The sequence below is a fragment of the Lagenorhynchus albirostris genome, chromosome 7 (genome assembly GCF_949774975.1).
Source record: "Lagenorhynchus albirostris chromosome 7, mLagAlb1.1, whole genome shotgun sequence".
Taxonomy (NCBI): Eukaryota; Metazoa; Chordata; class Mammalia; order Artiodactyla; family Delphinidae; genus Lagenorhynchus; species Lagenorhynchus albirostris.
This window is the reverse complement of record NC_083101.1, coordinates 104486324-104502793: the sequence shown is the minus strand read 5'-3', so window position 1 is coordinate 104502793 and position 16470 is coordinate 104486324. Positions and strand designations below refer to the sequence as shown.

Genomic DNA, 16470 nt, shown 5'->3' with positions numbered 1-16470 from the left:
GGGTCAGCCACTGAGAGAGGGGCTTTAACACTGAATGGGCACACTTGAAGGTTACAGATAGAGAACTAATAAGCAAATAAAGAAATAAGACAATTTTACTGTTAACTCTAGGAAAAACAAAAAGTTATTTAAGAAAAGAAAGTAGGTATAGTATATTACTTGGCTCCATGCAAATAATAATAACTTATGTAAAAACTGTAATGAAAACACTGACTACTCATATAACTAAAATAGTGGCCTAATAATATTGGGAGAATGGGAGTTCAAAGAATTAACTCTTTAACTATTGTATTGGTAACAGTAAGACAAGAGAATCTCTCTACTGATAGTCAGGAAACAGGAATCCAAGCATAGAAGAAGGAAACATAGTGGTAAATACTGGGACCCCTCCCCCACCTCCCCTGGCCTGGCCACAACAGTTGAAAGTGGCGGAGGACTACTGTGTTTTGATGTGACCCCTTTAGGACTTACTGGATTTTCAAACACTAGTTAATAATAACTTTATTAATACCTTTTATACTATAAAGATAAAAATTAATTTAATAAACATCATTTTGGTGGCAATGTGGATGATATATTAGAAGGGAACATGGCTGGTGGCCGTGGGACTTAGCTAAGCAGCTGTCTACCTGTGCAGTGAGCTGACAAAAGCATGAATTGAAGTTGTGGCAGTGGGGATGAAGAGGAGGCGACAGCCCTCAAAAATATTCAGAGGGAGTAACAGACAGGACCTCCTGTTAGATTAGACCCACGGTAGAGGGAACAGCGACAGCAGCAGTGATGTACTGAGCACTCGTTATGTGCCAGGCATTCTTCTAAGCATGATGCATGCATTACCTCTGCCCACCTTCACAACAGCCTCATTCAGAGATGAGGAGACTGAGGAACAAAGCAGTCCGTTTGCTACCAAGTGGCGGGTGGGGCCAGGATTCAAACTAGGCCCAGTCTGGCTCCACATATTCTCTCTTTCCTTCTGAATGACTGAATGTCTAGCTTGGGAGGGTATGTGGATGATGGAACACCAATATCACAGGAAACAGAGGACGAGGAGACCACGGGGGGAATGAAGTATGTCCATATTGGACAGGTTAAGTCCGAAGTACAAGTAAGACATCTGGTGCTAGTTGAAGAGTATTCAGCAATTGGACTTAAGAGCTAAGGCTTAAGGCTGGAGAGGAAATGAGATTAATTGAAGTATAAGTGTTAAAGTCAGAACAACAGAAGAAAGACAAGCATATAGATGAGAGCAAAAGACAGAAGCCACATTTAAGTGGTGGGAAGAAAAAGAAGATCTAGTGGAAAAGAAATAGTCCTAGAGGTTAAAAAGGGAACCAGGGGACAGCAGAGTCACAAAAGCCAGGGAGGTGAGAATTTAAAACTGGAGAGTCTTTAACAATAACAGGTGCTAAGACTGGATAAAATGTCAGCCGAGAAGTATCCTTTGGATTTGGAGATTAGCAAGTACTTTACAATGTTTGAGAGAATAGTTTCAGAGAGAGAGAGAGAGAGAGAGAGAGAGAGAGAGAGAGAGAGAGAGAGAGAGAGAGAGTGTGTGTGTGTGTGTGTGTGTGTGTTGGTGGGCAGCGGGGAGTGAGTAGAAGCCAAGCTGCAGTGGATTTGGAGGAAGCAGGGACACTGAAGCGTTTGTAAATGACGTGGGGGCACTCAAGGGAAAGGAAGGCAGGGTACTGCTGTTTTTCACTGTAGGCCTTACAGTACAATTTGACTTTTAAAATTTTCCATGTGTTCCTTTGATACCAACAAAAAATAACTGAAAACGTAAAGTTCTGTTTCTGTAAGATCCAACCCAACCAGGATTTCAACATCATTCAGGTCATGCATAGTCATTCATCATAAAACAGACTTTCCTTGGCCTAAGAAAGGAGACACAGAAAGGTGCAATAGAAAGGGTGCCTTCCTAAGAGGCTGCTTCTACCTGAGACTCACCATGGCCTTTAACAGTTACTTAACTGCGTCAGGTCTTGTTTCCTTATCTGAGGAGGCTGCAACAGGTGGTCTTTTCTGATATAATTCTACACTATCTGTATTCTATGATATTACCTTAAGTATCGAGCCTTTACATTAAGAAAACCAAGCAAATGAAGAAGTAACAACAACAAACACCTCTAACCATACCTGCCAAACTGTAACTTGATCACACTGGCTTTTGGGAAAAACAGCTCAGTGGGGGAAAAAAAGAACTTCTGAGTGTCCAAAGGGTGCGCAAACATTAATGGACTTTGAAAGATTTCGCATTACTGACAAGAGGTTCTGGAGATAAATTTTTGCTCAAGAGAAACTGACACTCTCTAAGCATTTTCAGCAACCTGAGCTTGGATATCCAGGAGCAGTCTAATTTTAAAAGAATAAAATACAAAAACAGCTAAAGGTTATTTTGAGTAGTCAATGATACACCATTTTGGAGACCTGAGGACAGATGGAAAGGGTGAAGTTAATGCTCGGAGGATAAATTCCTAAGATATTAAACATTCTCCATCACAACCAGGACTTTCAGCTTATAAGAAGAAAGAAAACTTCACTTCAAAAATAAATCTCAGTTACTGAAAGATATAAGCAAGTGCTATTTATCACAAACAGCTATGAGCTCTGTACCTACCACTAGATAAGAGTGTGAATCTGCAATGAACAGACGCAAATGACTAGCTCCGCTCTTAGCGACCCGGAACTGACCTAAGCAACAAGGTGTGAGAGCAAAGCCAATTTATAACTGACACATGCAGGCACATAGCTGGCTAGAGGCTTTATGGATCTGTGCCAGGCAAGGCTATCTTGTCCTCTACAGATACAACATTTTTTAGACTTCTACAATTATACAAGTAGACCCTTTGCTTAGCAACCCTTCCTATGGATAAAACACATTAAGGAAACTGTATCTGTGGGTTGCTAATAATGTGACAATAAAATAAAGTAGGGAAAAAAGAAGTTTTTAAAGTGTAAAATATACTGCCTACTAATTCAGGAAAAGTTGTGAATTCCAAATAGGCCCAAACAAGATTTCTTAAACAAAAACTAGTTTAAAAAAATTTTAGTAAACGTTTTATTGAAATATATCTTAGTATAAAAAAGTACACAAATCATAAGTGTACACCTTGATAGATTTTTACAAATCATGTAGCCAGCACCTAGACACTCAAATCAAGAAAAGGCACCTTATCCAAACCTCAGAAGTCTCCCATATGCCCGTTTCCAGCTACAATTCCATCCAAAGCTTCTGAACCTCACATTAATAGGATTGTACGTTAGGTAGTCTTTTGGATCTGGTTTCCTTTGCGCAATATCATGCTGAATAGAATCAGCCACGTTGCTGAATGAAGTCATAATTAATTTACTCTTATTGTTTTATGTATTTCATTGTTTCACTACACCACAACTTACAATATTGATGTATTTGACTTTAATGGACACTTGGGTTGTTTCCAATCTGATGATACTACACTCAGTAATTTGTGACTGTGTCTTGGTAAATATGTGTGTGCATTTCTGTTGGGTAAACGTGAAGGAGTAGAATTGTTGGGTCATGGAGTATGCCTACGTTCACTTTTAGCAGATATTGTCAAACAGTTTTCTAATATGATGTACTATATTCCCACTGGCAGTAAATGAAAGTGCCAGTTGCTCCATACTCTTACCAACACTTGATATTGTCTTTTTTCATTTTAGCTATTCTTAGCTATTCTGATGAGTATACAGTAGCCATGCATTGTAGTTTTAAATTTCATTTCTTTGAAGACAAATGACTTTGAGAACTTTTAAATAGTTTTACTGAATATTTGACTATCCTATCTGTGAAGTGTTTGTTCAAGTTTTTTTTTTTTCTCCCCATTCTCCTATTAGGTGGTCTTTTTTTTTTTTTTTTTGCGGTACGCGGGCCTCTCACTGTTGTGGCCTCTCCCGTTGCGGAGCACAGGCTCCGGACGCGCAGGCTCAGCGGCCATGGCTCACAGGCCTAGCCACTCCACAGCATGTGGGATCTTCCCGTACCGGGGCACGAACCCGTGTCCCCTGCATCAGCAGGCAGACTCTCAACCACTGCGCCACCAGGGAAGCCCATGTCTTTTTTTTTTTTAAATTGATTTGTAAAAATATTTAAGACCATCTATAGATTAATTTTTCAGAGAATTTTTCTCTAGAGAGAAGTCAGATTTCTCATTTTAGCTCTATTTTGTTACTCATTTGCTGGGATGCAGTTAGAAAAGGCATATGGTCTGCTCATATTCCCTGTAGGTCTCTTTGAAAAGATTATAAACAAGCAGATAAATCCGTTTACATGAAGGGCTGTCTTTGCAATATTATTTCTGAACTATTCTTTATTTTGAAGACACTAAGAAAATGAATTTTAAGACTCAGCTATTTGCTATTACTTGACATATTTTTTCCAAGGGCACTTAAAGTTATGAATTCTGGTTATACCACTGGCCCACCTAGGAGCTGTGCTAAAGAAAAGCGTGTTTCAGGTGCCTTTTAGGCTTGAAGCCTGGGTGCCTGGCTAGTACTACTGAGGGGAAGATATTAGACTCAAAATCTATTACATAGTCAATATGGGGGAATTAATAACATCTGTGAATTAATGCTGTCTTATAAAATAGGCTTTTATTTGTAATTCATTGGCTTAGAAATAATAAACTTTTTAAAAGGAAATAATTATTAACTTCACAAATAAGTCATGATGAATTCTATTGTTCTAATAAACAGAGCAAAATAAAAGCAATTTTGTGGATGAAATAACTTGATAAATATTTTCATTCTCTTCTCTAAAAGGATATCCTTAAGCCACTTTCCCTATTTGAGAATCTGAAGGAAAAAAGCGTTTTGAGCAATTTCATTTCCCAAGACAAAGCTAACATGAATCAAGCTAACATGTGATAGAGTAAAAACAAACAAACAAACAAAGAAACAAATGAACCCCAGAGTTAGGTATTAAAATTCAAAGAACAGAAAGGCTAGAGGAAAACAGAATATTTTCTTCCACTGTTTAATGAAATGCTGTACGAGAAACGCAGTTCTAAGCTTAGAAGTATCTTAAGAAATCATCACTAAGAAAGTAAGTAAGTAAATAAGATTTGACAACAGAAACAAAAGGTCAAGGATAGGTTGGGGGAAATATTTTTAACAAATATAAAAAACAATCCATAATGTTATTACCTAGAAAGTCCATATAATTAATATTAAAAATATTCATATCCAATAGAGTAACTGGTCAGAGGACAAAAACACACAATTCCAAAAAGATGAAAGAATTATACTTACTAAATACAAACCTGAAAAATACATTACTTATAATTACAAAATACAAGTTGAAACGGCACTTTATCCATCAAATTAACGAAGATAAAATATTGTATATGTGTGTGTGTGTGTGTGTATATATATATATATATATATGTGTATGTAAAAAATACATACACAGGAGAGAATTATTTTGGGAAAAAGATAACCCTGCTGAAATGAGTGTAAGTTGTTACAACCCTGGGAAAAACAACTACGTAATATGGTTGAGATTCTTAAAGTAGTTATACATTTACCTGATAATTCTACTCCAGGGAATTTGTCCTAAAGAAATAACCCTAAATACTACAAAAAATTACAGGCGTAAAATTTGTTGATGTGCAGTCTATTTATAATATCAAAAACTGATAATATCTTCAATTAAAAAAACTGGAAGTGGTTAAGCAAAGTATGGCATATTTGTTCAATGGAAATTAAGTGGATATTTAAGTATGTTAACCTTTTAACAGAGACCAGGCTATAACAGGAATAAATGCTTGCTATAATGTTAAGTGAAAAAGCTATTAAAATAATTACCTATCATATACGTAAGTATATCTTTGTGTATCTATGTATCACCCACCTCATCCCCTAAAAAATCCTAAGTATAAAAAAGTCCTGGGAGTATACTGACATGTTAGAGTTTTATTTGGTGTCGGGGCTGTGAGTGACTCCTCTTTCTCCACTGCGTCATAATGAGAATGTCTTGCTTTAATAATGGGAAAAAAATCAACAGTAAATAATCAAAGAGCAGAGAGGGTAGAAGCAGCATGCAGAGGCATTCTCAAGTAGCTTGGTTTAAGGTAACACTTACTGTAAACTGTTCAATGTCTCTCTCTAGTCCCACATTTGGCAGATCGGGCATCATATGAGCCACAACTTTGAAACCAGCATCTTTGGCCAGGTGAAAGGACTCACATACCGCCTTCACAGTGTGGCCCCTGAAGAAGAAAATTCACTACCTGTTACACAAATAAATGGGCAACAAGGTGAGTACAAGGAATAGAGGGAAAACAATCTCTGAGACAGGTAACAGTAGCTCTATAATGAAGAATATGGCTGGGGAAAAAGAAATCTTAGAAAGTCATTTTTACATCTCCACCTCTGAGAAGGCCTGGAAAAAAATAATTTTACTTCTGAGATATTTCTCAGAAATTCCCTTATGCACTTACTCAAAGTTCTGACAGTAAGTGACTGAGGTCACAGGAGTTAATATACACTAAAATTATTTGATTTAGCATCATCGGCCAAAATAAGCTTGCTAATGTAAATATCTAGGTTAAAAACAAGAATAATGAGCTCAAAACCATGCAGGAGCAGCATCTTGTTATGCTCTTTCCTTTAAAAATCTTTTAACAAATAATTTCATTTGGAGAAAGAAAGGGAGGGAGGGGGGAAAGAGAGGAGAGGGAGAGGGAGAGGGAGGGAGAGAGAGAGAGAGAGAGAGAAGGAGGAAGGGAGGAAGGGAGGAAGGGAGGAAGGGAGGGAGGGAGGGAGGGAGGGAGGGAGGGAGGGAGGGAGGGAGGGAGAGATACATCTGTACACAAAGTAGATTTCACTGGTGGGTTGGAGGGCCCTAAAAAAAAAAGTAAGAAGAGAGAATGATTTAGTGACAAGGCAGAATCATTTGGGGCCAGCTGTATAAATCATCTTAACATTCTAGTGCCACATTCAAGTAAGAAGCAAGCCCGAATAATAGTTTGGGGCTACTAAAGACTGAAGCCCTGTGTCAATCCTTTCACCACCTAGCCATTCCCATTCACCACCAAAGAATCCTACAAACCATGGACTCCTTCCCACTCTCTGAAGGTTCCCATCCATTTCCATGGCTTCCATCTCTAATCTCTCTCTCTCTTTTTTTTTTTTACGGTATGCAGGCCTCTCACTGTTGTGGCCTCTCCCGTTGCGGATCCGGATGCGCAGGCTCAGCGGCCACGGCTCACGGGTCCAGCCACTCCGTGGCATGTGGGATCCTCCCAGACCGGGGCACGAACCTGTGTCCCCTGCATCGGCAGGCGGACTCTCAACCACTGCGCCACCAGGGAAGCCCCTCTAATCTCTTTTTGCTAATGACTTCTCAATCTATATGACTGGGCCAGGCCTCTCTTCTGACACCACGCCCAAATATCCAATACTCTAATGCTGCACTGTACAATATTAGAGTCACGAGGCACACGTGGTTATTCAAGTTTATCTTTAAATTAATTCAGATGAAAAATTCAGTTCCTCGGTTGTGCTATCACAGTGGACAGTGCGGGTACAGAACACTTCAGTCACTGCAGAATGTTCTGCTGGACAGCCCGCTCTAAAGCAAACCTTCAACCAGTTGTCCCACAAGTATCTAAAACTTAGTTTATTCAAAATGAAACTCATCTTCCCTCCAAGCCTCACTATTTCCCATTCTCTCTTACCCTCATTCCCACTCAGTCACCGAACACTGCTTTTCAGGACATCATTTCCTGCTTAAATTACCGCAGCAGCCTCTGAACTGACCTTGCTTCTAGCTTGGTCTCCTTAGTCCACCCTCATACTGTGATCCCCAGGACTTCCCTGCTGGTCCAGTGGTAAAGAATCCGCCTTCCAATGCAGGGGACGCGGGTGCAATCCCTGGTCAGGGAACTGAGATTCCACATGTCGCAGGTCAGCTGGGCCCGTGCGCCTCAACTAGAGCCCACATGCCTCAAACTACAGAGCCCGTGCACAACTAGAGAAGAGAAAACCCGCACGCCACAAATAGAGAGAAGCCCGTGCGCCACAACAAGGAGCCTGTGTGCCGCAACTGAGACCTGACGCAGCCAAAAATAAATAAATAAAATAAAAAACGAATCTTTTAAAATAAATAAATAAATAAAATAAAATGCAGATATGCCTTGATCACAAGTTAGCTTGCAGCCGGGCCTTGGATTAAAGCCCAAACTTGCTGGGCTGACTTCTAAGGCGCCCCATGGTCTGGCCATCCTGCTGACCCTTTCAGCCTCACCTCTTACCACGCTCCTACCTCACGCTCCACACTCCCACCAAATGAAACCACTCCAATTTCCCGAAATGTGCCATGTGCTCCTATCCTCAGGAGCTTGCTCGTACTCTTCTTTCTGCCTGAAAAAATCTGCCTCTTCCCCACCTGACTAACTCAGACTCTTCCTGTAAGTCTCAGCTTCGATGTCACTTTCTTCGAAAAGCTTCCCTGACCTTCCAGAGACTCCTTCCACCCCCAAGGTACCTCTCTGGTGTAGCCTTCGTTACTGCAGCAGCCCTACCAGCGTTCCCGGTTCAAGCCTTCCCCGACAAAAACGCATCCTATGCAGGCTGATCTTTCTCAAGCTTGATATCCATCTGACTCTTCCTGTGCAAAATATTTAATAGACCTCTATTACCTAACGGGAAGCATCCGCCCTCCTTAGCCTGGCACTCTTCCTGGTTGTTGCTAAGATGCTGACCCGTGTGTTTCCCTAGTTTCCCTTTACTTCCTTCTCTGAGCACAACCCTCTGCCATGTCTACCCAAATCCTATTAAAGTGAAGCAGCCTTTAAGGTCCAACTCAACACACAGTTACTCCCTGAAGCCTGCCTTTATTTCTGGAGGGAAGAGAACTTCATATGGCTCTATCAACCCTTATTTCTTTCCTTCCTTAGACTCCCAAATTTCTCAAAGTTTATACCCATCACCTCACCAGCCTTTCTTTCACTACCCTACCAACTGGCATTTGCTTCACCAAAACTAATCTCTTAAATCTCACACTAGTTTCCTTCTTGTTCAAACCCTTTTCTTTGTTCCTATTCTCCTTGGCCTTCTCTCATGCTTTAAACTACTAACCTTGAGCCCTGCCCTCTGCTTTCCATATGGGAAAGGCTATTTATCGCAAGAATTGGAAGAGAGATCAGCATGTTTATAGACTACTGGAAAAAAGCCAGTAAACAAAGACCGAAAATCAAGGAAGGAGGAGATGGAATTAAGAGCACAGACAGAAGAATGAATAGGAGGAATTCCTAGACCTCTCCCTGTCAGATGGGTAGTAACACAGATCCAATCAGTGGGGGAAAAGGAAGGCTTGTGCAAGATCATCTGCACCGTCTTACCGGTTGGTATCTCTGGCCACATCCTCATAGACACTCTGCACCCCAATCTCCAGCCTTGTGCAGCCATAAGTCAACATATCACTTAAATGCCGCTTCATGCAATAATCTGGTCTGGTCTCAATAGTAATTCCGATGCACTTTGTGAGGCTTCTCTCAGAATACCTGTAGAGTAAAATCGAAAAGTAAACAACTTGCCAAAGCTTTAGGACATCTGCTCTCATTTAAAGGATGTCTTCCTTTTGTCCTCCCGGCTCTAACCCAGTGGTTAAGAGCATGGGCTCGGACTTCCCTGGTGGTGCAGTGGTTAAGAATCTGCCTGCCAATGCAGGGGACACGGGTTTGAACCCTGGTCCGGGAAGATCCCACATGCCACGGAGCAACTAAGCCCGTGCGCCTCAACTACTGAGCCTGCGCTCTAGAGCCCTCGAGTCACAACTACTGAGCCTGCGTGCCACAACTACTGAAGCCCGTGTGCCTAGAGCCCATGCTCTGCAACAAGAGAAGCCACTGCAATAAGAAGCCCGCACACCGCAATGAAGAGTAGCCCCCGCTCACAGCAACTAGAAAAAGCCCACGCGCAGCAACGAAGACCCAATTCAGCCAAAAATAAATAAAATAAATAAATTTTTAAAAAGTTAAAAAAAAAAAAAAAAGAGCATGGGCTCTGGAGCCAGACTATCTGAGTTCAAATCCTGGCTCTGCTATTTCCTAACTATGCAAACAGGAAAGTTATTAACCTCCCTGTGCTTCGGTTTCATTATCTGCAAAATGAGGATAATAGTAGCTATACCTCATGGGACTGACGTGACTGAGCCAGCACAAAGTAATGTTATCATCACCATTATCATTATTATTCTCCTCAGTGTGCTGCAGCCATAATCTCCTTGAAAGCAGGGATTTCAACTGTGAGAACCCTAATTTTCAATTCCTAGCAACGATTTTTCATGGAAGTGAAAACCATCTGCATTATATATTTCCCACTCCATATTTTAGAGTTATGTTAAATAAAAGAAAACAAAAGAGGGGGGAAGGGAGGGTATGCATAATGATCATAGGAATAATTCAGATGAAATGTCTTCTATACCCACAAGTCTTTTTGTCAAGCCTATTAATCTTAGCAACAACTTACAAAATTAGGAATCATTTTTCTCCTTCACTAAAACCAGATATCAGAGTAGTGAGGACCATTTTAAATTTATTTATTTATTTATTTTGGCTGCGTTGGGGTCTTCGGTGCTGCGTGCAGGGTTTCTCTAGTTGCGGCGTGCGGGGGCTGCTCTTTGTTGCAGTGTGTGGGCTTCTCACTGCAGTGGCTTCTCCTGTTGTGGAGCACGAGCTCCTGGCGCATGGGCCTCAGTAGCTGTGGCTCACGGGCTCTAGAGCACAAGCTCAGTAGTTGTGGCGCACGGGCTTAGCTGCTCCGCGGCATGTGGGATCTTCCCAGCCCAGGGCTCGAACCCATGTCCCCCGCATTGGCAGGCGGATTCTCAACCACTGCGCCACCCGGGAAGCCCATGAGTACCACTTTAGATTCAAGCTAGAATCTAGAAGAAGAAAATGACTTGCTAAGTGGTCTGCTGATGCGATGGAATAGGAACCATTACCTAGAGGCCACTGCGGCCAAGCACTGCACTATATACTCCACACGCACTGAATGCTCCCGTTAGCTCTATGAAGTATGTCTTATTATCCCCATTTTACAGATAAAGAAACTGAAGTTCCTAAAGTGATTAAATACTTTGTCCAAGGGTACAGAGCTCATAAAATCCAAGTCAGGATTTGAAGGTAGGTCTGACTTCAAAAATCCTACCCTGTGTTTCACTCTATCACACGGCTTGGACAATTCAGCATGGGACATCAGATCTGTCCTCTCTTCAACTTCTCCTAGAATGAAATAATTCTTCTCAGTGTACCCTTCTACAACTTTCTCAATTCTTCGGGCAGGGTGAGGGAAGCCTTTTTTTGCCACTTAATTTCGTGTTTCCAAAGAAGTTCATAGCTTTTTTTCTTGAAAAATAAAAATCATAAAATTTCCATAGTTTTGTAACTACTGTTCTCCTTTAAGTTCATTTATTATTGACAATTCATAATTGTCAATAAAACTGACTTATCTAATTTAATAATAATTATTAAGAAGGTTACGAATCACTGAACTGAAGGACTGATTCTGAAGTCTTTCACTCTAGACGTTCAAAGTGTTTACACTATTACCCTATTCCTAAGGTTTTATATAGGATTACTACACGCAGCAAGAAACAAAGGTAAACAACTAGTCTATAGTTACTAAACGATGAATCATAAGACAAAAAAGGGCACAGATCTTATCAAATCTTGCCTCTGACAGCTAGCTTCTCTGAAACAATCAGATCAGAAAGTCTCATGCCTCTCAAACAGGTGGGTCCCAAGGCATGCAGAATACATGTAACTCACCTTCTTTGAATACCAATTATTGTGTTTGGAGAAAACCATGGTTTAAAATATTAAGGGACTTCCCTGGTGGTCCAGTGGTTAGGAATCTGCCTTCCAGTTCAGGGGACGTGGGTTTGATCCTTGGTTGGGGGAACTAAGATCCCACATGCCGCGGGGCAACTAAGCCCGTGCACCACAACTACTGAGCCTGCGCTCTAGAGCCTGCGAGCCACAACTACTGAGCCTGCACGCTCTGGAGCCTGTGCCCCCACAACTAGAGGGAAGCCTGTGTGCCACAACAAAAAAGATCCTGCGTGCTGCAACGAGGATCTTGCGTGCTACAGCCAAGACCCGACACAGCCAAATAAAATAAATAAATATTTAAAAAAATTAAAAAAAAAAGAAAACACTAATGTATTATGGAGAAAGCATATTGCATGACAGCTGAAAAAACCAAAAAGCGGAAAACTCTAAGTTTTGAGTATATTTAACAAAGTAAGTGAGAACATTTTACAATCAGGCATTCCAAAATTGTATCATAAAACCTCTCTATTAACTGATATTTTTATAAAACCCACAGTATTTCCTGGTACTTCCTTGGTGGTCCAGTGGTTAAGACTCCATGTTCCCAATGCTGGGGACACGGGTTCAATCCCTGGTCAGGGAACAAAGATCCTATGTGCCGCAAGGCGCAGCCAATAAATAAATAAGTAAACACAAACAAACAAAACAAAACAAAAAAACAACCCACAGTATTTCCTAAAAGGATGCCATTAAGTTATCAGCAAAGTTGGCAGCACAACAGTACCTAGCAATACTAAAACTAGAGGACAGGCAACTGCACAGATGGGAATTCATCTAGAGGAAAGAGAAATCCACTAGCTAATCTCTATTGCACAGATCATCAAAGGCCCAAGCAAGACTGATAGAGAAAGCTGCTGCGAGGATGATAAGGTCTCTTCATAAGTAGTTAGAATGTAGTACAGGACAGAGGCAAACCTTATTCGCAAACAATAATTTAACTCCATTTCAAAAGTGTCTTTCCTCTTGGGGAAAATGTCATTACCTTTTGCAGGAGCAGAAATGGAGGAACAAAAAATAACTCGTTTTTAAAAGCCAGTATTTTCTATTTACCACTATGTTTCTTTCAGAATTGTATTTTCATCTGAAAAGCAATTAAGCAGAAATACCTATCAAATTTGAGCAAAAACAATGGAGTATTTTCTAAAGAACAGAATATAAGATCATCTTATACAGTATAAGGTCATTTTTAAAAGGATTTTTGTTAATGCTATATTTAGTTCTACATATCACTAATTCTTGCCTCTTCATTAAAGGGAGATGTAAAGATATCAGTATGATTGGTTTTTTAAAATATTGCAAATATGTTCACAAAGGCTGTCAACTAATCTAAGCAAAATGTCTGCGCTGGCATTTTATGGCCTGCTATAACCCACCACACTGTTCAGACAGCCATCCGACAGTGTGGCTCTCATTTACTACCGAGTTCAATTACCATACCATTGGGGAGCGGGGAGAGGCAGACTTGTTAAATTCTTAGGCGTTTAGGAAATGTACCAAATTTTCCAACCCTGATCATGAGCTTCTAAGAGACAAAGTCAGGACTTGGACCTAGGTCTTCTGATTCCAATTCCACTTCTCTTTTTGTGGCATTATAGGGTCATTTTAAATAAGCCTAAATGCCACCACTGTGGGGCTATGCTGAATCCTACACTTTTCTGTATGCCATAGGAGTGGCATCAACTATAAAAGATGCTGATGTTCTCTGTGAAGCATAATTTAAGCCAATAACTTATGCCGACAGCATTTATTTTTTAACTGGGGGGTTGGGGCTAGGAACGGGTGGGAGATGGGACAATAACCTGGGAACATAAAAGCAAATAAAAACCAAACGCTACCCAGACTTCAAAACAAAGCTCAAATACATTTCTCCTGCCATGACATCTTCCCAGCGCCTCTAAGTAATTCTGCGCTCTCATCCCTAACGTACCTTGCCCCTACTCCGAATGGAGTTTGTCTTGTTATTTGTGGCTATGTCTGTCTATCCACCTAGACAGGAAGCTTCTGGAAGGCAGTAGGCTCGTATACATTTAGAGGTAAGGGCTTCAGCACTAAAAACTCTCCTTCAATATAAAAATGACAAATATGAAGAACGAGTAAATGAATGAGGCAAAACCGAAGACATAGGAGGTCTCTCTCTACTCCCATAGCAGCCTCTAGCTAATTCTACTGGTTACCTTTCCTCTTGCAAATAGTTAACCCTAAAAGTTGCTGAACACTAACTAGGCCAGGTAATCTACAGAAAGTAAAGATACAGTAGTTCTTGTCCCAGAGATGCTCAACAGTCTAGCTGTAGGGATAAGACCCACAGCTAAAACCAAGAACCACTTAAGAACAAAGAGCCAGAAGTAGCAGATATATAACTGGATAGAAATGATTTCTTGGAAAGCATGTTTCTATTTCTGGAAGGAAGAAAGTGACCTATAAAAGTGACATCTATTGTTATTACTTACTGTCCCTTCACACTAAGGTCCCAACCAGGGGGACACGGAAGAAAGGAAGAAAGACGATGTGAAGGTCTCTTTATTATCTCCTGTAAACGGTTTCTGATTCGCTCCAAGAAGCCTGTGGCATCAAAGAACACTTTTGATTACTATTAATCTCCTGAAGTCCTCTCTAAAACCTCTGTCATTAATTAAGTTGGATGTGTCTTACTTTAGATTTCCTGTGTGAAATCTCACTAGAGGTCTAAGCCCAAATTTTATGTTCTGTATAATGCTGTGCTAGTGATATTCCAAACTTAAGAATGACTGAGTTGAATGTTTGAGAATTTAAAAATAACTATCTTTTCCCTTTTGAGATGGTGGTCAAGTTTGCTTCCTGGATATTGGCAGTTATGTCAAGAGGGTCTATAACATAAGGTTCTGCCCAACACAAACTGAGGAAACAGACAGGAACAGAGGTTCAATTTTTAAATGAGTACAACCTATGAAAAACTCATCTGGTAACATAGCTTAGAGAGTAATCAGGGACCTTCGGTCCCTTATCATGCTAGTTGACAAGGTTTAAGATATATGAAAAACAACCCATAACAGTTTGGGTTTTGATTCTTTCAGTAGCCGACAAGAATGCTACCCTTTTATACTCCTAATCAGACAGGTGAAGAGCCAACAGCAATGTGCTATTAATAGAAAAAAACAATCATAGTTATTACACATTCTTTTAATATTGTATTCACATTCAAATTTAAGGGCTATACACATAAATGCATTATAGAAAAGTTGTCATTGTCAGAAAGTGACTGCTAGATGAAAAATAACCTTCGAGCACATCTTTTATTATTATTATTTATTTTTTTTGCAGTATGCGGGCCTCTCACTGCTGTGGCCTCTCCCGTCGCGGAGCACAGGCTCCGGACTCACAGGCCCAGCGGCCATGGCTCACGGGCCCAGCTGCTCCGCGGCATGTGGGATCCTCCCAGACTAGGGCACGAACCCGTGTCCCCTGCATCGGCAGGCCGACCCTCAACCACTGCGCCACCAGGGAAAGCCTCCGAGCACATCTTTTAGATAAAAATTCCCATTCCAGTAGAAATCTTCAAAGCATACAATGTCATAGAAAGAAGTAACTTTAGAAATAATATAGTCCTGCCTCCTCATTAATAATGTAAGATAACAACAGAAATAAGTCTGGAACCTAATTCTTAATGCACAGTTCTTCCCACTGCACTCATTTAACAATGTTTTTTAAGTACAGTAAGTCCCCTACATACAAACGAGTTCCATTCCAAGAGCACATACGTAAGTCCAATTTGTTCGTAAGTCCAACAAAATTAGCCTAGGTAACCAACTTTTACAGATAATGCCAGACACATGAACTAACTTACATGACTGGACACGCAAACGCATGTTCACATCTTTGAAAGTTCGCAACTTGAAGGTTCGTATGTAGGGGACTTACTATACCTTCTCTCCTCAAGGAATTGTGTTAGGTATGACAGACCCTCTCTCTTAAGAAGACATTCCCTATTAAAGGATATAGAAAAAATGCATTGCACAGAATTAGACAATAATGGTATTCAGTAAAACCATTACTCTTGGCAACTGAAAACCAAAGTGAGGGAGTGACTAAATTGGTAGATGCAAATATTAATGGTATCTAATGTTAACAGATTAAACATTCCAATTAAAAGGCAGACATTGTCAAAATGGATAAAAAAACAAGACCCAACTACTGTAGACTTCCATAAAACTGCCAACTAGACTGTTAAAAGAAACACAGTTTCAATGCAGAGACACATATGGGTGGAAAGTAAATGGATGGAAAAAGATACTACATAGGGAAAACAGTTAAGTATGTAAAAGTTGTAATGTCTAATTTAACATCAATAAAAGGAAACTTCAAGACCAGAAAGAAAGGACATTTCATAATGATAAAAAGGTAACTTCATATTGATAAAAAGTTCAAATACCAGGAAAACATATCAATCATAAATGTGCATACTCCTCAGAGCAGATCTTCAAAATAAATGAAGTAAAAACTAATATAACTAAAGGGAGAAATAGATAATTCTTCAATCATAGTTGGATATTTTAATCTCTCTTAGCAACTGATAGAACTACACAGAAAACAAAACAAACCAACCCCAAGACAAGGACCATCTGAACAACACTACCTA

At 40.3% G+C, this 16470-nt stretch overlaps 1 protein-coding gene across 1 annotated transcript in view; it reads right to left on the bottom strand.

Moving 5' to 3' along the window:
* The window catches only part of ELP3 (elongator acetyltransferase complex subunit 3), a 111485-nt gene that overhangs the window by 56414 nt on the left and 38601 nt on the right, over positions 1 to 16470 (bottom strand). Inside the window, exons 8-9 of the mRNA XM_060155761.1 lie at positions 9363 to 9524; positions 6101 to 6227 (exon numbers count right to left, since the gene is read on the bottom strand). Of these exons, the coding sequence (XP_060011744.1) occupies positions 6101 to 6227; positions 9363 to 9524 (289 nt within the window). The remainder of the gene's footprint in view (positions 1 to 6100; positions 6228 to 9362; positions 9525 to 16470) is intronic.